The sequence below is a fragment of the Carassius carassius genome, chromosome 5 (assembly GCF_963082965.1).
Source record: "Carassius carassius chromosome 5, fCarCar2.1, whole genome shotgun sequence".
In the NCBI taxonomy this organism is placed as follows: domain Eukaryota; kingdom Metazoa; phylum Chordata; class Actinopteri; order Cypriniformes; family Cyprinidae; genus Carassius; species Carassius carassius.
Window position 1 is genome coordinate 31124907 of NC_081759.1, and position 26023 is coordinate 31150929.

Below are 26023 nucleotides of genomic sequence, written 5' to 3' on the forward strand. Positions count from 1 at the left end.
AATAAAAATCTAACATCTGACAGCCTTGCCCGACTGATGAAAGACTCAGCCTGGCAGTACACAATGTGAAGAATCAAGTTTTGGCTTCTCCAAAGGGGGGCCATGGTACAGTATAGTGCCCAACAAATGGGTAAAGATTAAACAAACTCATGTGTCACAAGAAGAATAGAGGTGGGATAGACCAATTGAGGATCTTTTAGTAACTTATGCAGCAGGGCTTTTAGGCTCTAGCTTGTCGCCTGAGGATGAAGACATGAACATTTCACCACTGATAAACACTAGTGTCCTGCCAACATTAAATATGAAGGGTTTTTTGGTAACTAAGAATATTTTGTTTTGAAAAGTTTCCCTTTTCTCTTGTGTGTGATTGCAGGTGTTCCAGCTTTACAGAGAATGAGCAAGACATCCAACGCTTGGTCCAAACTGCACCTAGATGAACATGCCTGAACATCCACAGAACACAACTACATCTGTCACTTCCACAAGATTGCAACATTAAAATAAAAAAGGACTTAGGCATTCAAGATAATGCAAACCGCAGCATGAACTCCTATTCTGTCATCTTAAGTGGAGCCTGTATGCAGCATTCTGTATTCATGAATACTGAAAAGTATGTTTTGTGATGAAAAATTTATCAAAGGGGGGGATTGAAAGATTATGTGTATCTTTAGTCAGATGCATTTACATTGTGACTGTATCTCAGATGCTATCAATTCGAAATGTTTACCAAACTGTGGCCCAAATGGCGGTTACACTCTCATTGGTCTGGTCTTACTTTGGGTTAAGATTGTTTGAGGGATGACATGCTAACATCACTGCTGAAGAACTGCTACATTTCCACCTTCAATAAATTTTTGGTCAAGCTTTCTTATTTTATGTCGAGAAATCTAGTACATTGGCGAGCCACCCAAACTACTGCTCAGCCAAATATAGCCAAATCTAACACTCCATTCCCCATTCAACTGAGCAGCTAGTACATTTTTCAAAATTAATTATTTTGTGTTCCACAGGAAACAGAAATGTCTTTCAGGGTTGGAATCAGTTTGAGGTTGAGTAACTGATGACAGTTTTTTTAATTCATTTTTGTGTGAACTAATCTTTTAAATGAAATCCTGTGTGACATTACATTCTACTGCATAATGACGATCAGTTGGAGCCCATTTTCGAGGGTACACAATCATGTGTGCAATTGGTAATATGACAAAAGTAGTTGTTCACAAAAAGAGGGATGTTTTTATTTAATAATACACAAAGAAATATAAAAAGGACAATAGTTGATGTTAAAATATGTAGAATCAGAGCAGCTGTAGTGAAAAAGAAAATAGATGTCTTTCAGATAAAATGCAGCCCATAGTATTACACAAACAATATCTTGTGGTGAGAAATGAATTTAAAGGCTGTCTATTGAGGTTAGCTGAGAAGATTTGCTTTTGTTTTGTAGCTTTTGTATAACATGATTTACTATATATATGTTTTTACCTGACACATCACCTATGTGGATGCATGCATGGACTTACATTAACTTCATTGATTATAGTTCAGCATGTCTTTTGGATTTTTAACTCAGAGACTCATTGTGTTTGAGAATGTTCAGCTCAGTGTGTCTGTACGACAAACTGTGTGTCCGTGTTTTGTGATGGAATGCTATAGCATTACAGCTCGGTGCGGTCTGCAGCCAGTAAAACGTGGTGTTGCCATAGTAACCGCCTGAGATGTTTTACCAAAATGCCCTTGTCGACCTGATAGCAAAACATGCATATGAAATGTAAAATTATGACAGCGTGTAATCATACCACAACACATGCATACACTAAAAAAATACTCATCCGTGATAAAACAATACTGATACTTATCAGAGGCTTGTCAAAAATATGACTGAATAAGATTGTCTGATAAATTAAACAATGGCTTTTGTAATGAAGCTGTTGCCATGGCAGATGTAGATGAACAATATTGCATCTTAAAACTGCATCTGATTTTAAACAGACACTTAAGAGGCACATTTCATTCATGAAAATTAATAAGGAAAATATTGAAAGCAGAAATATGACTCATCAAAGGGTCTTCTGGTGACAGATGGCAATTTAGCCTCCTAGGAAATTTTGGCAATTTATTAAACTGAACTTTCATAATGAATTTAAAATCAGATTGCATAATGCTAAAATTGATAACACATGACATTATAAACTGCTGATTTTATGTACTATCACAAACTCTTCTAAGTTTCTTTTCTGTTCACATGAAGAGTTATTTTGTCAAGTTAGGGTTTATTGCCGAAATTTGTTTTAATTACAAATATAATACACATGGCCAATTTTATTTTTATTGGTGTATGTGCCCCTGACACAAATTTCTCATCTTTTTCTCAGTGTCTGTTTTGTTTATTTCAATTATTTACTTAATAAAGCACATTTCACACCCATACCAATTCAATTTCCAATATTATTTCAAAATGAATGTGTCTCAGTTCTGCTATCAGTCAGTTATATTTGTCCAAGAATACAAGTAATATCAGGACACTGCTGAGCCCTTGCAATAATACAGCATAAAAATAATTAAGTATGCCACGTCTGTGAGCTACATGTGGAGCTACTTTACAAGTTATTAGTCAGTTCTCAAAAGGAAGCAGACAGAAACTATTATGTTTTGGACTATCTGGTAATATTTATAGCCCCACATGATTTCACCAGAATCTCTATTCTTTTTTATGTTGTAAAAGCTCCCAGACGCAGATATAAACATGCCATTAGCCAATTTATGTGTGTGTGTGTTTGAGAGTGTGTGCAACACAACATTAACAACCATGGAATCCTCTCAAGATGTCAGTAAAGCTTGCAAAAAAAGAACCATCTGCATAGGCACAAAAATGGAGCCTGCTTCTTTTAACAGGGGGCGGTTAAAAAAGACTGAAGGAGAGCATAAAAGAGAGGGAGACGGGAAAGGGAAAAAAGGAAAAGAAACCAGATTGCGACAGTCGATATTAAAACATGCAGTGAGTGAGAGAGAAAAGGAGAGAGAGGGAGAGAGAGAGGGTGGAGAGAGAGAAAAGCGAGCTGCAGGCCTTTCCACGGGGACAAACTAGCAGAAAGGCATCTCGCAGTTCTTTTCTCTCTCTCTTTCTCTCTCTGTCTCACAATCTCTCTCTCTCTCTCAACATCCTAACGGCAATTGATTTGTGTATGAAAAGCTGGGCGCTTTTCGCCCCCCTTTTGGGCTGTGCGTTTTGAGTGATCAGCTGATGAAGAGACTGGCTGCGCGCTGCAATGCTGGTTTGCTAATTCTCTCCCCTCCAGACTGGAGCCAGCCTGGAGACCACAGTCAGGTAAATCGCCCTCTCTCTCTCTCTCTCTCTCTCTCTCTCTCTCTCTCTCTCTCTCTCTCTCTCTCTCCCTCTTGCTCTCTCTCCTGCGCATAGAGCACGCAATCACACCAGGCTTCAGCACATGGGCACACAGACAGAAAGTGAGAGAGGGAATGTGTGTGTAAGTGTGAATTGTGTCTGGTGAAGGAAAGCATTGCCCAGACAAATCGGTTGTGTGGATCCTGACACCTTTTTTTCTTCTTTCTTTCTAGAGGTTACAGGAACAGATTTGTATAGCGTAACAAGAGTTTTGGCTTGCTTCACCAAGTACAGAGTACATACTCTTCTGAGTGTGCTTTTCGCAAGCACCCTTCATGTTTTGTGTGCAGCGGTTCAGTTGTGCGTCTGTGCATGCGAGCGTATGTGTGTGTGTCAGTGTGCATTCCATTATTATGCTGTTGATTATTAGGCCTCCTTCCTTCCACATGGTCCCCTGGGGTACGTGTGAATAAATGCATTCCGTGTGTTTCTCTGTCTTTCATATTTGTCTTGCGTCCGTGTAGAGGATATTTGCATGAAATGTCAGTACATTGCGTCTTGTTTTTGTCTGATTTCATTGTATAAAAGTATATGAAAGCGTTTTGTGCGCCGCGCTCGTGTTTGATTTAGACATCAATGGCTGGCGATGCCTGCATAGCGTCATACTCAGAATTCATATTTTCATCCCTCTCATAAGCTCTCTGCGGCAGGCATATCACTGCACTGTAATTGCATTTGTGTAAAACATAGACTCGGTAGCACACACACACACACACACACACACACACACACACACACAGTGAATTCCGCATTTAAGGCGTGTGCACGTTTCTAGCCGCTGCATTCTAGTAATGAAACGCGTTCGGCGCACCGTATGGTGAACCGTATGCCACTGTTCCGTTATGTCAGGTGTGTTGGCTGAAGATCAGCATCGCCGTAAACGTCACGTCAGTGTACCAGCGTCTCCTGCCTCCACAGCAGCCCATGTGTTGGATCATACAGAGCTAGTGGGGTCTTTATCAAATATTAAAATGGAAGTGAAAGCAGCTGCTCGTGTTAGAGGGGACTGAAGATTGAAGGCAGATTGCCTGGTGAGATTTATAGCCAAGATGATGAGTTGGACCTGGAAGTGCTCGGATGAAAGGCCAGAAAAAGTTCTTTAAACTGCTTAGTAATTTAACGCTGACTGTCTTGCTTTATTATTATTACTTAAAATTCAATGTGGCTATTCAACATTCTGCAAATTTATCATAGTTCGTAGCGCATTAATTACCATAAAGTTTCAACTGTTATTTGCATAGAGAAGGTTGATGATGGCACAGAAACTTTGTTTAAATTAGGCTCTGTGATGGTTATTAATACTACAGTAATGATTTGAAAATTCACATGCATCATGCAATTAATATACATATAACAACAACTAACTAATAACATTTAATTTACATATGATGTCATAGAAAAGGTTCTAAGATATACTGTGTGTGTGTGTGTGTGTATATATATATATATATATATATATATATATATATATATATATATATATATTTATAATAATGTCCCGAATAGCTTATACTTTATAGAATAGTGTTTATAAGAATCGAAAAAAAAGAGTTATAAATTGTTGCCTCAACCATAACTCAGTAGAACTTTGCAATAAAGTTTAATTCATTAAAGGAATAGATAACCCCAAAATGAAAATTTTCTGAAACTTACTGTACTTTCCCTCAGGCAATCTATAATGTAGATGAGTTTGTTTCTTAATTGAAACTGATTGGAGAAACTTAGCATTACATTGCTCACCAATGAATCCTCTGTAGTGAATGGGTGCTGTCAGAATGAGAGTTCAAACTTGATAAAAAATATTACATAAGTCCACAAGTAATCAACAGAACTCCATCAATTAATGTCTTGACTAAGACTAATGTCTTAATGAAGTGGAAAACTCAATAAACAAATACATCAAGAAGTTTAAACCATTGCCTTAGACTAACATATAAGTTATATGTGTCACAGCCACGCCATCATCTTCACTCGCGCCACCCTCTCGTTCACTCTCCCCTGAATTCTAATCACCCTCACCTGGCCATCTCATCATCTCATACCCTTTATAAACCACTCTCACTCACCAGTCATCGTCTGGCCTCGTCAATACCACTGACAACAGACTCACCCGCGCTACTCACCTCAAGAGAAAACCACTTACCTTCAGAAGCCTTCATTCCCGTTCGTCAGCCGTCAGCCTACCGTCCTCCTTCTGAGAACCTTCCCGCACTCTTCCTCCAGCTCCTAAACCAGAGACTTGGGTTACCTCTCAGTTAAGTCACAGTGAACGTTATCATCTACTTCATTACTCACCTTTGCATCCCGGTTCTGCTGCACTTGTAAAAATAAATCTAATTTCAACTCACCACCTGTCTGCCTCTTGTGATTACCTGACAGAAGGCCAGACCAATCACAATGCAAGCTGCATCAGAACCCGAGGATCCGCCGCAGCAGGACACATTCACTGAACTGGTTCAAGCCGTCAGTCAAGCCATACTAAAAAAACCTCCTGTCATCGCTACTGACCGCCAAGATCCTCACTCACCTTCACTTCCGCAAACACCCGCTGCTTCGGTAGCTGCCTCTGCTAGTCCCATGGCCCGACCAGCGACATACTCAGGCGAGTTGGAGAACTGCAGCGGCTTCCTACTCCAGGTTTCTCTATATTTCGAGATGCAATCGCATCAGTTTCATAATGACTCTGCCCGTATTGCTTTCATTATATCTCTGTTATCTGTCCGTGCTCTTCAATGGGCCGAATCTATATGGAACGCTAACTGACCCATAACCCAGTCTCTTTCCAGCTTCCTTCAACATTTCAAAGTGGTTTTCGGTGTGTCCGCTGAAGAACTCTCCATTCATGACCAGCTCTTCAATCTTCAACAAGGATCATCTTCGGTATGTGACTATGCTCTCTGATTCCGCACCCTGGCGGCCTCTAGTGGCTGGAATGAGACCGCTTTAATGACAGTGTTTCGACACGGCTTAAATTCGAAAATCCGGCAATTAGTAGTTGTTTATGATGACGCTATGGGTCTCGAGAATCTCATCCAAAAAACTATCCAAGTCTCTCAACGTCTCACAGCCTGTGGTCATACACCATCAGCCGCTGCCAGTTCTCCGCTCCCAGCACCCTCTCTCGCTCCTCCAGCACCAGAGCCTATGCAAGTCGACTCCTATCATCTCTCCACCGTTGAACGGCAAAGAAGGATTCAGAATCACCTGTGCTTATATTGCGCTTCTGATCAACATCTCCTCAGTGGCTGTCCTGTGCGTCCTCTGCGCACTGCGGTAAGCACCATTCAAGTCCCTCCTAAAATTGAAACTCTCAATCGTACTATGGTCTTACTCCTAACCCCTAGTCTTTGTGTCTCAGCGCAAGCCCTACTCGACTCCGGTGCCGAAGGGAACTTCATCTCCTCTCAACTACTCGAAAAATTGAACCTTCGAAAACTCAAAACTCACCAAGATCTCCGAGTACAAACCATCCAAAGCAAACCCCTGGGTCGAGGAAGGATTCGTCACTTTTCCCCAACTATCACTCTTCAGATTGGATGTCTTCATACTGAAAGGATCTTGTTTATGGTGCTGGAGGAGTCAACTGCCAAGCTCATCCTGGGACGCCCCTGGATGGGTCAACATCAACCCACCATCAACTGGAGGTCCGGAGAGATCTTATGCTGGGGTGAATATTGCTTTTCCAACTGCTTGTCTTCAATTAAGAAACCTTCACCTCCCTCTTCATCTAAGATTGAGCGCTCGTTCCGAGTTAGTTCAACCACCGTCGAGAGTCCCGAAACTCAACAGTCTGTAGTGATTCCCTCTGAGTATGGGGCATTCCAGGATGTATTCAGCAAGCAACTTGCAACCAAACTACCACCTCATCGGCCATGGGACTGTGCTATCGACCTACTACCTGGAGCCACCTTACCTAAAGGACGCGTTTACCCTCTGTCCATCCCGGAGCAGAAGGCCATGGAGGAGTATGTGGAGGAAGCCCTCAGTCAACAGTTCATTCGGACCTCAACCTCCCCTGCCGCTTCAAGCTTTTTCTTCGTGGGTAAAAAGGACGGAGGCTTGCGGCCGTGCATCGACTACAGACATCTCAATTCTCAAACCATCAAGTACAGCTACCCCCTTCCTCTGGTTCCAGCAGCCTTGGAACAGCTGCGTGGAGCTCAAACCTTCACCAAGTTAGTCCTTCGTTCAGCCTACAACCTCATTCGCATTAGGCGGGGTGACAAATGGAAGACCGCGTTCGTCACCCCCTCCGGCCATTATGAGTACCTCGTCATGCCCTTCGGACTATCCAACGAAACAGCAGTCTTCCAGGGATACATGAACGAGGTCTTCAGGAACTACCTCAACAGGTTCGTCATAGTATATATTGACGACATTCTAATCTACTCCTCTTCACTCTCTGAACACCGCAAAACATGTCATCCAAGTCCTAGAAAAACTGAGAGAACACCAACTGTATCTGAAGCTGGAGAAGTGTGAGTTCCATATTCCATCCGTACAGTTCTTGGGCTACATCATTGACCAACACGGAGTACAAATGGACCAGAGGAAGGTGGAAACCATTCACAACTGGCCTCAGCCCACTTCGGTAAAGGAACTTCAGCGGTTTTTATGATTTGCCAATTTCTACCGGAGATTCATCAAGGGTTTCAGTCTCATCACTAATCCATTAACTTCCTCTCTGAAAGGCCGGCCAAAGTCTCTGTCCTTGTCATCTGAGGCCATCCAAGCATTCCACGACCTCAAAGATGCGTTCGCCACAGCCCCTGTACTGGGACATCCCAACCCCGATCTTCCATTTATCGTTGAAGTCGATGCTTCATCCACTGGAGTTGGTGCTGTATTATCTCAGCGGCAGGGTGAGCCTCCTAAACTCCATCCATGTGCCTTCTTTTCCAAAAAACTGTCCCCGGCGGAGCGGAACTATGATGTCGGTAACCGGGAACTTCTGGCTATCAAATTAGCACTGGAAGAATGGAGACACTGGCTGGAGGGAGCTAATCATCAATTCGAAGTCATAACCGACCATAGAAATCTGGAATATCTGAGAGAAGCTAGAAGGTTGAACCCTCGTCAGGCCCGTTGGGCACTCTTCTTCACCCGATTCGATCTCCCAGAAGACTACCGGAGGGTAAACTCGTTCCTCTACCCATTCCTCAGCGTCCGTGGTCCCATCTTGGGATAGACTTCATGACAGATCTCCCTCGTTCCAACGGAAACACTTGTGTGTTCGTCGTGGTGGACCGGTTTTTCAAGTCATGCAAGCTGATACCATTGCCCGGATTACCTAAAGCATTCGAAGCAGCCGAAGCTCTCTTCACTTTCATCTTCCGAAACTTCGGCATCCCTGAAGAGATTGTCTCAGATCGTGGACCACAGTTCGTCTCTCGGGTATGGAAAGCCTTCTTCAAACTCCTCGGAGTCACGGTAAACCTTTCCTCTGGATATCACCCTCAGACTAATGGCCAGACTGAGCGGAAGATCCAGGAGATTGGATGGTACCTCCGATCCTATTGCCACCAGTACCAAGACAGCTGGAACCAGTTCCTCCCCTGGGCCGAGTATGCCCAGAATTCCCTCCGCCAGAGCACCACTGGACTCACACCTTTCCAATGTGTTCTAGGTTACCAACCTCCTCTCTTCCCTTGGTCTGGTGAACCGTCTGAAGTTCCTGCTGTCGACTACTGGTTTCATCAAAGCGAGAGGGTATGGGACTCAGCTCATGTACACCTTCAGCAGGCAGTGCGGAGACACAAGAGACAAGCCGACCGTCGTAGAACCAAACCCCCTCAATACCATCCCGGGCAGAAGGTATGGCTCTCGACGCGGGACATGCGTCTCCGCCTGCCCTGCAGAAAGCTGAGTGCTCGATACATCGGACCATTCACTGTGCAGAGGCAGCTCAATGACGTCACCTATCGTCTCAACCTTCCTCCTGAGTATAAAATTGCACCATCATTCCATGTATCCTTACTCAAACCTCACACTGAACCTGTCACTCCTCCCTCCTCAGATCCTGCCCCGGCGGATGAACCTCCTCCTCCCGTTCCTGTTGAAGAGGAGGCCATCTACAGAGTCCGTAACATCCTAGACTCTCGGCGACGAGGTCCCCGGTTGGAATACCTGGTCGACTGGGAGGACTATGGACCTGAGGAGCGCTCCTGGGTTCATCAAGATGACATCCTTGATCCTACTTTACTCACCCAGTTCCATTCTGACCATCCGGACCGTCCTGCACCTAGAGGTCGTGGGAGACCTCGTCGCCGTACTCATCTCTCTTCTCAGTCGTCAAGAGCCGCCTCGGGAGGGGGGGGGGTACTGTCACAGCCACGCCATCATCTTCACTCGCTCCACCCTCTCGTTCACTCTCCCCTGAATTCTAATCACCCTCACCTGGCCATCTCATCATCTCATACCCTTTATAAACCACTCTCACTCACCAGTCATCGTCTGGCCTCGTCAATACCACTGACAACAGGCTCACCTGCACTACTCACCTCAAGAGAAAACCACTTACCTTCAGAAGCCTTCATTCCCGTTCGTCAGCCCGCAGCCTATCGTCCTCCTTCTGAGAACCTTCCCGCACTCTTCCTCCAGCTCCTAAACCAGAGACTTGGGTTACCTCTCAGTTAAGTCACAGTGAACGTTATCATCTACTTCATTACTCACCTTTGCATCCCGGTTCTGCTGCACTTGTAAAAATAAATCTCATTTCAACTCACCACCTGTCTGCCTCTTGTGATTACCTGACAATATGTGTTTTATAACATTTATTAATCTTAGAACATGAATTTACAATGAACAATAGTATATTTATAAATTAACATTAAATTAACCTTGAGTCAAGAAATAAATATTTGTTCTATCTATCTATCTATAAAAAAGTATGAACAAAATATCACTTCTTTCTTGTTAAATGAAAAGTGAAAAACTATTCATAGTTGTAGGGTTTTTTTATGTTTTTTTTTTTTTTTACCTGAAACGTGCACAGTGAGGATATTTTTAAGTTCCAATTCATGATCATAGTTTTATATTTTTAAACAGTACTGCTCACCACTGTTTCCATGTCTTTTACTTAGTCTCAGGCCATCCAAAACGGAGTGTCTGAGGTTATGGAGGAGGAAAGCAACTTGAAGAAACGAAAAAGCGATCAACAAGGCAACCAGGGCTCTGAGACTGGTCAGGAGGTGGTGGAGAAAGTCAAAAAGCGACGGGGTCGCCCTCCTGCCGAGAAACTGCCGCCCAACCCTCCCAAGCTCACAAAACAGATGAACACCATTGTAGACATGGTCATCAACTACAAGGACATGTCAGTAGTTAAACACACAGACTTAATAGGTTGTTGTTGGGTGTTTTTATTTCATGACATGATGTAAATCGTGACACTGAAACTTTGCAAGTTCATTCTCTTTCCCTTTATTTTCACATGTGTGCTTCATGGCAGATAATACAATAACATGCATAACAGCTCTTTTTTTATAGCCATTCTTTAATATATCACTGTTCTACAGGTTGGGCCGACAGATCAGTAAAGGTTTCGTTCAGCTGCCCTCAAGAAAAGAGGTGCCAGAGTACTACGAGCTCATCCGCAAGCCAGTTGACTTCAGGAGGATCAGGGTAAACTATCAGAATGTTTATTCGTTACATCCTACAGTCCTGTCTAATTTTTCTAAAATATCCAATTCTCATCCTCCGCTTCTATCATCCCCTTTTCCAACAGACCTTACTGTATATCCACACTGACATCCTTAGGAAAATTTTTCATTTTTTTGCTCATCACACAGGTTGTGTTTTTTTGCTGGCTGTGTTTTAAAGCGATATGAAGGAAGTAGAATTATTTAACAGATTTAACAAAAATCTGTCATTACTTTAAAAGTTTCATAGGACAATGTGTATGGCTGTTAATATACCTTTTTGATTGTTCATGTACTCTTTTGGATCTTTTCTGGTTTTGTTTATGCAGGAGAGAGTACGTAATCACAAATATAGGTGCATTGCTGACCTGGAAAAGGATATCATGCAGATGTGCCACAATGCTCAGACGTTTAATCTGGAAGGATCTCAGGTTTGATTTATGTATATTTTCTTCTTATAAAAATACTTTTAAATTTTTTTTCTTCTTTCCATTAACTGTGCATTGCAATGGTACTGCAAAATTTATGCAAATAGATACATTTACATTTGCATTTAATAATTTAGCAGACGCTTTTATCTAAAGCGACTTACAAATGAGAACAATAGAAGCAATCAGAAAAACGAGAGAACAACAACAGTATAAAAGTGCCATGACAAGTCTCAGTTAGTCTAGCACAGAATACGTAGCTATGTGTTTTTTTTTCTCAAGAATAGAAAAGAAAAGGTTAGTGCTAGTATTAGTTGGTCAAGTGCTGGCAAAAAAGATGTGTCTTAAGATGTTTTTTGAAAATGAATAAAGAATCAGCTGTTCGAATTGCGATTGGGAGGTCATTCCACCAGCTGGGCACAGTCCAGGAAAAGGTAATTGAGAGTGATTTTGAACCTCTTTGGGATAGCACCACAAGGCGCCTTTTACTTGCAGAATGCAAGCTTCTGTAGGGCGCATAAGTTTGAACTAGTGAGTTTAGGTATATTGGTGCCGCGCCAGTGGCCGTCTTTTAGGCAAGCATCAGTACCTTGAATTTGATGTGAGCAGCTACTGGTAGCCAGAGTAACCTGATGAGGAGAGAAGTAACGTGAGGGTTTTTTTGGGCTCATTGAAGACGACTCTCGCTGCTGCATTCTGGATCAGTTGCAGAGGCTTGATGGTACATGCAGGAAGGCCCACCAGGGGAGCATTACAATAGTCCACTCTGGAGAGAACAAGAGCTTAGAAAAGAAGTTGTGTGGCTAGCTCTGACAGGAAGGGTCTAATCTTCCTAATGTTGAAAAGGCAAATCTGCAGGACCGCGTTGTTGTACAACCCGAATTCCGGAAAAGTTGGGACATTTTTTAAATTTTAATAAAATGAAAACTAAAAGACTTTCAAATCACATGAGCCAATATTTTATTCACAATAGAACATAGATAACATAGCAAATGTTTAAACTGAGAAAGTTTCCAATTTTATGCACAAAATGAGCTCATTTCAATTTTGATTTCTGCTACAGGTCTCAAAATAGTTGGGACGGGGCATGTTTACCATGGTGTAGCATCTCCTTTTCTTTTCAAAACAGTTTGAAGACGTCTGGGCATTGAGGCTATGAGTTGCTGGAGTTTTGCTGTTGGAATTTGGTCCCATTCTTGCCTTATATAGATCTCCAGCTGCTGAAGAGTTCGTGGTCGTCTTTGACGTATTTTTCGTTTAATGATGCGCCAAATGTTCTCTATAGGTGAAAGATCTGGACTGCAGGCAGGCCAGGTTAGCACCCGGACTCTTCTACGACGAAGCCATGCTGTTGTTATAGCTGCAGTATGTGGTTTTGCATTGTCCTGCTGAAATAAACAAGGCCTTCCCTGAAATAGACGTTGTTTGGAGGGAAGCATATGTTGCTCTAAAACCTTTATATACCTTTCAGCATTCACAGAGCCTTCCAAAACATGCAAGCTGCCCATACCGTATGCACTTATGCACCCCCATACCATCAGAGATGCTGGCTTTTGAACTGAACGCTGATAACATGCTGGAAGGTCTCCCTCCTCTTTAGCCCGGAGGACACGGCGTCCGTGATTTCCAACAAGAATGTCAAATTTGGACTCGTCTGACCATAAAACACTATTCCACTTTGAAATAGTCCATTTTAAATGAGCCTTGGCCCACAGGACACGACGGCGCTTCTGGACCATGTTCACATATGGCTTCCTTTTTGCATGATAGAGCTTTAGTTGGCATCTGCTGATGGCACGGCGGATTGTGTTTACCGACAGTGGTTTCTGAAAGTATTCCTGGGCCCATTTAGTAATGTCATTGACACAATCATGCCGATGAGTGATGCAGTGTCGTCTGAGAGCCCGAAGACCACGGCCTTGTCCCTTACGCACAGAGATTTCTCCAGTTTCTCTGAATCTTTTGATGATGTTATGCACTGTAGATGATGAGATTTGCAAAGCCTTTGCAATTTGACGTTGAGGAATTGTTTTTAAAGTTTTCCACAATTTTTTTACGCAGTCTTTCACAGATTGGAGAGCCTCTGCCCATCTTTACTTCTGAGAGACTCTGCTTCTCTAAGACAAAGCTTTTATAGCTAATCATGTTACAGACCTGATATCAATTAACTTAATTAATCACTAGATATTCTCCCAGCTGAATCTTTTCAAAACTGCTTGCTTTTTTAGCCATTTGTTGCCCCCGTGCCAACTTTTTTGAGACCTGTTGCAGGCATAAAATTTTAAATGAGCTAATTAAGTGGATAAAAGTGTAAAATTTCTCAGTTTAAACATTTGCTAAGTTATCTATGTTCTATTGTGAATAAAATATTGGCTCATGTGAATTGAAATTCCTTTACTTTTTATTTTATTAAAATTTAAAAAACGTCCCAACTTTTCCGGAATTCGGGTTGTAGCAATATGGTGTGTGAAGCTTAACTGTTGATCAATCACAACTCCTAGGTTTCTGGCTGTCCTGGAAGGAGCTATGGTTGATGAACCCAGCTGTATAGAGTAGGTGTGATGAAACAATGGGTTAGCTGGAACCACAAGCAGTTCTGTCTTAGTAAGGTTGTGCTGAAGGTGATGGTCATTCATCCAGCTAGAAATGTCACTCAGACAGGCTGCAATGCGAGCAGCTACCGTCAGATCATCTGGTTGGAATGAGAAGTAGAGTTGATTGTCATTAGCATAGCAGTGATAGGAAAAGCCATGCTTCTGAATGACAGATCCTAATTACGTCATGTAGAGAAGTGGTCCAAGCACTGAGCCTTGAGGAACTCCAGTAGCAAGAAGTTCTGACTTAGAAACCTCACACCTCCAAGACACCCTAAGTGTTGATAACAGAAGAGAGGTGATGATAATGTTAGCAAGTGAACGTATGACTGAAGAAGAAATGGCCTGAAGGAGGTGAGTGGGGATAGGACCAAGTGGATAATTAGTAGGATGATTGGAAAGGATAAGTTTGGAAACGTACGTCTCTGAGAGTGGAAAGAAGGAGGAGAGAGACTGTGTATTAGTAGTTATGAAGTTATCATCAGTCTGCGGTGTGGAGAATTAGTCACTGATGGTTCTTGTCTTATTTGTGACGAAAACTGCAAAGTCATTGGCTGTAAGAGTCAATGAAGGATGAGGGGGAGGAGCACAAAGAAGAGAAGAGAAAGTTTTGAAAAATGTGCGAGAGTCCGAACAGTTGTTGATTTTGTTGTGATAGTATGTTTTAACAGTGAAGACATTTGCAGAGATGGAAGAGAGGAGTGATTGATACACACTGAGGTCGGTAGAGTTTCTTAATTTGTGCCAGCTCCTCTCTGTAGCCCTGAGATTAGAGCAATGTTCACAGAGAAGATGGGGTGGTGTGTGCTGGCCTGGATGACAGTGGGCAAAAGTTGTTCAAGCAAGAGGTTAGAGTGAAGCAAAGAGTGTCAGTAACACTGTTCGGGTCCAGTGCTGAAAACTGAAAGGGTGAAGGAAGTGAAGATGACACCATAGAGGATAGAAGAGAGGGAGAAAGGGAGCATAGGTTGCGTCGAAAGGTGACCTGTGGAGGAGTGTGTGCTGTGTCAGGAGTAAGTGTGAGGTTAGAAGTTATGAAGAAGTGGTCTGAGGTGTGCAGTGGAGCAACTAAAGTGTTGTCCGTGGAGCAACAGCTTGTGTAGATGAGGTCCAGTTGGTTGACTGATTTGTGAGCAGCTGTAGTCAATGTTCACTTGAGATCAGATGAGGCGAGCAGAGTGTTGAAGTCAGCAGCCTGGGGTTTTTCTAGGTGGATGTTGAAGTCACCGAGTAGTACCAGAGGAGTACCATCCTCAGGAAAGTTTTTGATAGTAACATATCCAACTCCTAAAAGAAGTTTCCCAGTTGATCTGGGGGACAACAAATGACTACAAAGTGGATTTTAACAGGGTGGATAATAGTAATTGCATGTGATTCAAATGAACTGTTGCCTGTAAGAGATGGTTGAAGATTTAATTTCCATTCATTTGAGACAAGAAGTCTTGCGAGGGCTGTGGGAAAACGTGAAATTAGTGGAGAGGGCTGCAGGACTGGCAGTGTCTTCAGGTTTGATCCAAGTCTCAGTTAGGGCCATGAGGTTGAGACCGGAATGAATAGCAATAGAAGAAATAAATTCTGCTTTCAGCAGAGTGGCAGTTCCAGAGACCAACTGGAATAGAGAGTAAAGTAGTAGAGGTCAGAGGGACAGGCCGTAGATTATTGGGATAGGCCTGCCTCCAACGTACAGTGCAGAGATTTGAAAGCACATAGTGAGTACAATTGACCTAAATAAGTATTTGAGAACAAGCTATACAAAAAGTAAAAAAAAGCAATACTCAAGTGCCTTGTCGGTGTCCTTGCTCAGTGGAGTCATGCATGTAGAGTTGATGGTCTTTACACTCTTCTATCTTCACACAAGGATGCTTCACACAAGGGCTGCCGTGACCTCTGCCACGGTGAAACTAACCACTTTTATATTTGCCTGAGTACTTGTTATTGAAGTCAATAACTATTTAGCAAACCGAAACTGGAGAGTCCGCAATAGGCAAACATGAGAACAAACACGACTTGATCACGTATTTACCATGGTAAATCACAGTAAGTGAAAACAAAGTTTCCTAGCAATGATAACCATGCTGAAATCTAATGGAAAAACAAGGCAAAACACTTACAAACTGCTGGCCTTTTCTGTTGCTTGACTGCTTCTTCTAACAAGGGCTTTCAAACAGGTAAATAAGAATAGTTTTTTTTCTGGCATTGGCCACGCTTTACTATTTAGTAAACCAAAACTGGAGAGTCCTGCGATAGGCAAACATGAGAACAAACGCAACTTGATCACATATTTACCAGGGTAAAACACAGTAAGTAAAACACAGTAAATACATTTAACATGTTTTTAGATTTGTTGTTCCAAACCTGTATTATTTTCTTCAGTTGAACACAGAAGACGACAGTTTGAAGAATGTTGGTAACCAAACAGTTGTCTATAGCGATTGACTTGATAAAACATTTTTCTTCTTCTTTCATATCATGGACGTCAATGGCCACTGTCAGCTCTTGGGTTTCCAACTTTCTTCAAAATATCTTCTTTTGTGCTCAACAGAAGAAAAAAAGAATTATTGATATTGAACATTAATGATATCTGTAATACATGTATGTTGTTCTGTTCTGTTTACTCTGGGGGATTATTGCTACCTCCCTGCTCTTGTCTATGTTAGGCTGCATGGATATATAGGGAGCTCTTGGCCAGAATGGAACCATACTGCCAGTCCAACCTGTATGCTAATTGTCAATCATCTTTGATGATAGTGGTTCTGACATGATTATAACTGTCCCCACAATGAGCCTGAATATTTGGTTTAGTGAATATAACTGATGAATTGTGTGGAGATTGTAAAATTTATCTCTATATCTTAGATCTTTGAGGACTCCATTGTTTTGAAGTCTGTTTTTGAGAGTGCAAGACAGCGAATAGTGGAACTCAGCGAGGAAGACAATGATGCTGTTGGAAGCAGTGAAGCAGATGGTGGCCAACTTTTAAATCTAGATCGTAAGTCAAAATGCATACTCTTGTCTCTTCCAGTTACAAATGCAATAGATTCTAATCAGTAAAACCGAAAATAAAATAAAAGCACAAGTGATGCATAAGTAATGAATACTATGAATCAAAATCAGTCAAATTATTCATCATAAAGTCTGTATTCTTTGTGTAGAATGTGTTAATGTTTTTGTCTTAAAAGCTCCTGTTTCCAAATCAACAAATGCCAAGTTGGATGAAAAAAAGGAGAAAAATAAAACCGATCCTAGTAATACCAGTTCAAAGGAGGTCACAAACAGTGATGAAGACCTTGGCAAAGAATGTGAGAATAACACAAGAGGACTATTAAATTAGACCCCAAATGACAGTCTGATAAAAATAGCATTGTATGCCATTTTAAGAACATTGTATGGCCATTTCAGTCCAGTTTCCTTGATGTTTCGGTCAAGAAATTGCTCAGAATGTGATCTCTCATTATTACGGTTGCTTAAAACTCCTTTGTAAAACCTTTGTATTCTAAAAATAACATTGTTAATGCAGTGCTTCTGCAGTGATACATCTGAAATTGGCATTGTTTTAATGTATTTATAAAATGTAAATAAGTCATAAACCCAAAATAGGTATAAAATATCATTGTAAAAAAAAAGGTCTGTCAGTTCGGACTGCCTGAAAACTTTCACTCTTTTTGGATGGAAAATTGGTGGTATGACATTATGATATTGTATGATCGTTTAAACGGATGCATTCAATCTTTCAAGATGGTATAAGCTGTGCTAAATTTGCAAGCTATTATGTCTCTGTTTCAGAGAATTTTTAATCTGTGGTTTTTGTGACTGAATACTCTGTCATTCCCTCTTTGTATGTGTCCCTTTCTTCATTAAACGTTAATATCTATTTTATTTTTTTAAAGGAACATTTTTATCCAGCAGCTCTTTATCCTTCTTTAGTTATCACAGGGTTTTAACTATCTATACATAGAGGAGCTGGGGCATGATGGCAATGTATTCTTTGGTGACAGATCAGATACTGCCCTCAAAGAGAGGCACTGATGCTGTCACGTTTGTGTGTTCAGTTTATGATGGATGGGAGAAGTGGTGTGTTTGTAGACAGATTCTGCAAATTAAAGTGTATGCGGTTTCTATGATGTGAAAGGACAAGGTTTGAGTCATCATATTACAAAAATAAACGATTTTATGAAATCACAGGCACCAATGTGGATCAGTTTCCTCTTTTACTTTGTAGGTAATCAAAAGCTGTTGTACACATTCACATTAGGATATTTTACCCTTATTAAAGCAGATTTTATGAGCTGTAAGCATTGCAACAATAAGTAAGTATTGAGTTTCTATTATTAATTTGAGAAATCTGGCTTTTTAAATATTTTATTTTACTGATGACTTGTTACACTGATTCGTGAATAACACTTTTTTTTGTTAAATAAGGATAATGCTACAATGTAATGCTACAAAATAATACTTTTTTTAAATAAAAGGTAAAAATGAATTAAATTAATTTAAGAATCCTTGAATGATTAATATATGTATTATTATTATTAATAATAATTGATCCATTGCATATTTAATAGAATGCCTAGAAACAGTGTGCAGTGATACATAATATGAAACACTCACAGTCTTGTTATTTTTCTCTGTGATGCCTCTGGGCAATTCTGTGAAGTTAGGCTTTGTTTGTGTGTGTGTGTGTGTGTGTATAGTGCTCTATGCAGGATATGTAATTAAATCACAGAACTGTTGTTTTTAGGTCAAAACCCAAACCATAATATGAAACTTGTAACAAATCAGCGTTGGGGGGTTACAGCTACATTTACCACAAAATTACCCGTTACTAAGAGATCATGCATCATAAGGAAAGCTGAAGAACGGTCCAAGAAGAAGAATATGCAGGGACAAGGATTTACTCCTAAAGTCATATGAACGTAATTATTATATCAACTTTTTTTTGTATTACCATGAAAGAAATGAAGAAATACTTTTCTTATTAATTCATAATATATTGGAGCATGTTATGTTATGTCCTATTTAAAAAAACAGTTGTGATATTTAGTTTCCCTGAGGCATAAATAATATTTGGATAGGCTATGTTTGTTGAAATTTCTTATCTTAATAACTACTAGCTAAACCTGCATAGCTAAACTTGAATTAGTAGCTATAACAAAATCCAAACTAATTAATATGCTGCAGGAACTATTCAATAATTGGCAGTATCAAAAGAATAAATTAGAACTATTGTACATGTTAGCAGGCTGTTGGTGGTAGTATAGGCTAATTACAAACTGTTTGGCTGATTAAGGAGCCGAGCAACAAGCAAGCAAGCAATATTTACTAGAGAAACAATTCCTGACCAAACTGTCCAATACAATAATCTTTCACCTTTTCTATGACATCATATGTAAATTAAATGTTATTAGAAACGGTGGAAATCATAAAAGCTTTAAAACTATACCTATAACCTTTTAAGCTATAAAACTATTTGCAACCTAATTTTTAAGTTCAACGAAGACATACAGCATAATTACTGCATGTGAGTATTTCACAAAACCACAAGATGGAGCCAATAAACTAAAGCAGTAGTTAAAGCTCAAAATAGGCAATGAAGAAGGGGGAAATATCCAAAGTTGGGACTGAGACAGCAAAATAGCAGCACGTCTGCACCAGTAATTCAAAAGGTTTTTATTTTCTTTTTGAGACATGCATTTCTGCAAGCATACTAGTAATATTAATAGGAAAGAGATGGGACAAATATCCTTCTTTAAAAGGATGGTTCAACCAACAAATGCAAATTTTGTCATGTTTAATGAACCCTCAAGTTAGATGTTCCAAACCTGTATTACTTTCTTTTTTCTGTTGAGCACAAAAGAAGATATCTTGAGGACAGCTGGCGGTCATTGATTTACACAGTATGAAAAAAATACAAATAAATTATATATATATATATATATATATATATATATGGAAGTCATTGGCTACTGTCAATGTTTTCCAACTACCAACATTAGTCAAAATATCTTCTTTTGAATTCAGAAGAACAAAGGAAATTGATACAGGTTTGGAACAATTTTATACTCTATGTTGTGGTAAAGGGTCTCACTCCTAAAGAAGAATGACAAAAATGTATTTTAACAAATAATTAATTTTAGACAATAAATATGTGAAAGATAAAGGTCAGGGTGGGTGAAGCACATGAAACTGAAAGAAAGTGTATTTCATCATGCAGTTTGTGTGGAGATATCAGAAGCAGGTAAATAAAGGGAACTAAAACATCAAATGAAGAGAACTTGTGCAATTTCTTTGACCTGTTTTGCATTGTGCAGCAGAACAAAGAAAAACACGTTCATGTTAGACAGGCTTCAGGCTTTACCGATATCAAAGAAAACTCTTTTCTATTGCTCGTATTTCACATACAGATCATAATAGAATTCATGCTACTGTCAAAGACAATATGAGGAAAGAGGAGAACAAGATTATTGCCATGCCAATTTACTCAAAATCCATTAGAAAAACATTAAGCTTGACTGCTCATGATCACCCCACTTTTATTGGGTGGAATTTATATTGTTTGTCTTCAGCAAACATAGATCCAGTATGTTATGCAGAATGTATATGTATTTCCTAGTCTATTTGCATATATATTAAGCTTCACAGATTACTTACAAATTGTAGGCTATTACAGTTTGCAACTTACATGATGACAATTGTAGTTAGTAACAATCTATTTTAGGTAATATAATTGGACTACTTTTTTGATTACTTTTCTTGTAAAAGTCATGTTTACCACTGTGTTCTGATTTCTCCTTAAACAAGTTTGTACTTCTGTGCATTCCAATCACACTGGTTGTTTAATGTGGATATAGAAATTAAACTATTCTAACTTGCATAATGTCCATGTAATAATGTGGTGCTGTAATTTAAAAGCTCTGTCTCTACCCTTAAAAACAAAACTTTCTGCATTTTTAAATGATGACAACAATATTAATAATGAAAATTATTATTATTCACTTTTCTTTTACAGTTTTTACACATTTTCTTTCAGTTGTTACTCCCCAGAAGGAGGTTTTGTCAAATGTCCATCACTTCAGAGTGCAAATTTGTCATCAAAACATGGTTAAGTGGGTACTCATATACTATAAATGTTAAAAATGTGCATACAATTTACTAGCAACAGTTTCTGTAAGCTAAAACAATGGTCTGATTTTTATTTATTTATTTAGCATTTTTACAGTTTTCCATTCATTGTAATTGTTTTACTATTTAGATTTTACTGAAATTTGCTAGTAAGACTATTAGTTATAAGTTATTGGCTATTTATTTGCTGTAGGCCTTCTTGCATATGTAGTACTGTTAGTACTTAAATGAAAAAAATAGCTCCAAAATGATGTGACTGAAAGCGTATAATACTGCACACACACACTGCTAAAACAAATCCATTTCGAGAACATTTTTGGAAACATCAACAAAAGAAGGTCTGAGAAGGGACAAAGTGTTTTTCAGACAATAGATCTTGTAGAAAGAGAGGCCAATAGCCGTTCAGTATTTGATGATTAAAACGTCAGAGGAAGATGGAGAAGAATCTTTTAATTTTTTTTTACAATTTAAATGATGCAGTAGGTATGACAGTGTGCCAAGAACATGTCATGCTGAACAAGTCCCTGAGCTACCTGGTGTTCTGTTCACTAACAAGGGCAGTTATTTGATATATGGAAAAACATTCTATAGCTACAATTCTCTCTAAAATCTTCAGATGATCAGCATTGTGTGCGTGTCAAATTTTATGTCAAGATGCATCTATGGTGCAATTATTTTAACATTTTTGAAACTGTGAGAATGCTTTGAGAGGAACCTTCAACCAAAGGATGGCACATGACTGACTTCAGCATGCCATTATTTCAGAACAGATCTGGATTCTCTCACAATATTTGAAATGTATTAACATTTTTGAAGGCAACCCATTCTTTCAGTGGTTCGTAAAAAGTGCCCATCACACTTTTCCATTTTACATAATAAATATTATCATCACATTGGTTGATATTATTAAACTTTTTGACAGTCACCGTGTTTTGCTAAGCCAGCTCAGTAAGGTGCAACCTTTATGGTGAGTCACAAGCCAGTGATTATAAGTTTGAATAATTATAATTTATATACAAACTCGATTCCAAAAAAGTTTGGACACTGTACAAATTGTGAATAAAAACAGAATCCAATGATGAGGAAGTTTCAAATTTCAATATTTTATTCAGAATACAACATAGATGACATATCAAATGTTTAAACTGAGAAAATGTATAATTTTAAGGGAATAAGAAGTTGATTTTAAATTTCATGGCATCAACACATCTCAAAAAATATGGGACAAGGCCATGTTTACCACTGTGTGGCATCCCCTCTTCTTTTTATAACAGTCTGCAAACGTCTGGGGACTGAGGAGACAAGTTGCTCATTAGGAATAGTAACGTTGTCCCATTCTTGTCTAATACTGGCTTCTAGTTGCTCAACTGTCTTAGGTCTTCTTTGTCACATCTTCCTCTTTATGATGCGGCAAATGTTTTCTATGGGGGAAAGATCTGGACTGCAGGCTGGCCATTTCAGTACCCTGATCCTTCTTCTATGCAGCCATGATGTTGTAATTAATGCAGTATGTGGTCTGGCATTGTCATGTTGGAAAATGCAAATTCTTCCCTAAAAGAGACAATGACTGGATGGGAGCATATGTTGTTCTAAACTTGGATATACCTTTCAGCATTGATGGTGCCTTTCCAGATGTGTAAGCTGCCCATGCCACACACACTCATGCAACCCCATACCATCAGAGATGCAGGCTTCTGAACGGAGCGCTGATAATAACTTGGGTTGTCCTTGTCCTCTTTAGTCTGGATCACATGGTGTCCCAGTTTTCCAAAATGAACTTCAAATTTTGATTCGTCTGACCACAGAACAGTTTTCCACTTTGCCACAGTCCATTTTAAATGAGCCTTGGTCCAGAGAAAACGCCTGCACTTCTGGATCATGTTTAGATATGGCTTCTCTTTTGACCTATTGATTTTCAGCCGGCAACGGCGAATGGCACGGTGGATTGTGTTCACTGACAATGTTTTCTGGAAGTATTCCTGAGCCCATGTTGTGTTTTCTATTACAGTAGCATTCCTGTATGTGATGCAGTGCCATCTAAGGGCCAGAAGATCACGGGCATCCAGTATGGTTTTCTGGCCTTGAACCTTACGCACAGAGATTGTTCCAGATTCTCTGAATGTTTGGATGATATTATGCACTGTAGATGATGATAACATCAAACTCTTTGCAATTTTTCTCTGAGAAACTCCTTTCTGATATTGCACCACTATTTTTCGCTGCAGCATTGGGGGGATTGGTGATCCTCTGCCCATCTTGACTTCTGAGAGACACTGCCACTCCGAGAGGCTTTTTTTATACCCAATAATGTTGCCAATTGACCAGATAAGTTGCAAATTGGTCCTCCAGCTGTTCCTTATATGTACATTTAACTTTTCCGGCCTCTTATTGCTACCTTTCCCAACTTTTTTGGAATGTGTAGCTCTCATGAAATCCAAAATGAGCCAATATTTGGCATGACATTTCAAAATGTATCTATATTCTATTGTGAATAAAATATAAGTTTATGAGATTTGTAAATTATTCCATTCCTTTTTTAATCACAATTTGTACAGTGTCCCAACTTTTTTGGAATCGGGGTTGTATAAAATATAGTTATTCACACTTATATTAGAATATTTTTTGTTTGTTTTGTAAACAGGTGTATCTCAAAATGAATATGAATTGAATATCATGGCAAAGGTCTTTATTTTTTGTAATTTAATAAAAAAAAGCAAACTTTCTTAGATTTTAAATTCATTGCACACAAACTGAAATATTTCAAGAGTTTTTTTGTTTTAATTTTGATGGTTATGACTTACAGGAAATTGAATTATTCAGTATCTCAAAAAAATTTAATATTCCATTTTGAGCTTGATTAGTTTGATTAATTTTGAGTATAAATACAAGATAGAGAATAGAAACTAGCCCAAAGAAACTAGAGTTTAGTTTAGCTTATCCATGATATTCTTATTTTTTGAGATGCACCTTACTTGTCATATCAGATGTCAATAAAAGAAAAAAGCTAAGGTCAGCCTGCTAAAAAACATTGTCACCTTTCATAACAAGTGCCATTTCTAGCACAGTAGGAAGGAACAAAAATCAGGAACTACTTGAAAAAAATTATTTAGCTTAATTTAAGCAAACTTGGATTGCCTGAGCTAAACCCTCAGTCTCTCTTTAGACACACACAGAAAACTTGCGTAAATGTAGTCATATTATATATTTAGTCATATTGATGTAGTAAAATGAATTTCCTTTTTTTTTTTTTTGCAAAATTTCATAAAAATCATGAAATGCAAATGCGGCATGAATTTTCTCTAGACTAAAATACGACAAAACACAAAAAAGGACTTTGACTCTTCATATGAATATTAAAACGAATGAATAATAAATCAAAACATAATGCTGGTGGGGTGTAGAGTACACCGTCATACTGAATTCATTGGCTTGAATTCAGGCTTATTTCATTGTTATTTCTAGTCATACTTGGTAGATGCTGTATAAGACATGCTAAACAAGCTGGAAATGTAGTTGGCTCACCTCATGTTTTCAATCTGGAATGTGTTTGGAATATAATACTTGTTTATTCTCAAGTGAATTCCTTTATTTTATTATTTTTGGATTAATGTTTTTCTCCATTTTGAGCATGTTGCAGTAATGTAAAAATATGTTTTAAATTTAATTAAAAAATGTTTTTAAAAGTTATTTCTAAAACAATTAATTTTTATTTAACTACAAATGTTCTGATGATAGCCAGTTTGAGCATTTAGAATAAAATTCTTCCTAGCCTATATAACAGAAATAGCACTGAACATGTTTTGGTCCCACTGCCCAGACACAATCCACAACTGAGGGCATCATTCAAAGAAAGTGGAGAAGTGCTCTGTCAACATTAGCTTGGAGGTAATCAATCTGGCAGAGTGATCTGTGAAGCTCTATCCTTTCACTCAGTGCTGTGCTTGGGCTACTGATCGTTGTAAACAATGCTTTCAGTGTGTCCTCTGGTTTACGATATAATGATCTCTATCACTCTTCTCTCTCTTCCTCTGTTTGTCTTTGTTGAATTATGTGCTCCCCTCGACAGAATACACACACCCATCAAAGCATACGCACAAACACTTTTTTTATTCAGTTTTATTGCACATACATTTTTGAGCATTTGTCGTGTTTTATGTGAAATGTGGGTGTTAAAGAACACAGGTCCTGGGATTTTATAATTTGTGGAGAACATTTCAGGAGAGAGAGACCTGGACAAAGACAATAGGTAAGTGATTCTCACAGATTTTTGAGTTGGCAGTTCAAAGACTTCAATACTTATTTTACCCGCAGTATATGACCCATGACTTTTACAGTTGTTTGTGAATTTCTGATAAGCATTCTTCTATTTTTAATCATTTTAAATAATCTCGAAGCCCTCTAGGTGAGAGAACCACTGATTTAGGGGAGTCCCTCTCACATTTATGTGCGATTGTCAAACAAAAAACTTTGGCCACTGAGGTAAACATGTAAGAAATGTGGTAGATTGACACTGGGGTTGAGCACATAGTATTAAAGTGTTAGTTCACCCAGATGAACCCAGGGTTAGTGTTCCCAAGATGAATGAAGGTCTCACAGGTTTGGAACGACATGAGTGTGAGTAATTAATGACAGAATTGTCATTTTTGGGTGAACTATCCCTTTAAGGCTTATTTGATACTTTAGTGTAAGTTTGCTTGGTGCATCTGTGTGTACGTTTCAAAGAGTTCACATCTCCAGTCATAGAGAGTTAGACAGGACTGGTGTACAGAGAAGGGTTAGAGATAAAGAAAGAGTGATGGAATAGCCATTGGAGAACCAGCACATTTGATGTGCCTCTGGAGCCTT

The 26023-nt window shown here is 39.3% G+C and overlaps 1 protein-coding gene across 3 annotated transcripts; it reads left to right on the forward strand.

Annotated features, from left to right (window-relative positions):
• The first annotated feature begins 3018 nt into the window (after window positions 1-3018).
• Window positions 3019-18244, forward strand: LOC132141247 (probable global transcription activator SNF2L2). 3 transcript variants are annotated; one of them, XM_059550594.1, is made up of 6 exons: window positions 3019-3322; window positions 10483-10712; window positions 10915-11020; window positions 11367-11468; window positions 16916-17048; window positions 17239-18244. In XM_059550594.1, the coding sequence occupies exons 1-6, from the start codon at window positions 3239-3241 to the stop codon at window positions 17388-17390; spliced, it is 807 nt and encodes a 268-aa protein (XP_059406577.1). In that variant the 5' UTR covers window positions 3019-3238; the 3' UTR covers window positions 17391-18244. The 3 variants fall into 3 exon arrangements, with proteins under 3 accessions (XP_059406577.1, XP_059406579.1, XP_059406578.1); XM_059550596.1 differs by lacking the exon at window positions 3019-3322 and adding an exon at window positions 3623-3799; XM_059550595.1 differs by lacking the exon at window positions 3019-3322 and adding an exon at window positions 3859-4431.
• The last annotated feature ends 7779 nt before the right edge of the window (window positions 18245-26023 follow it).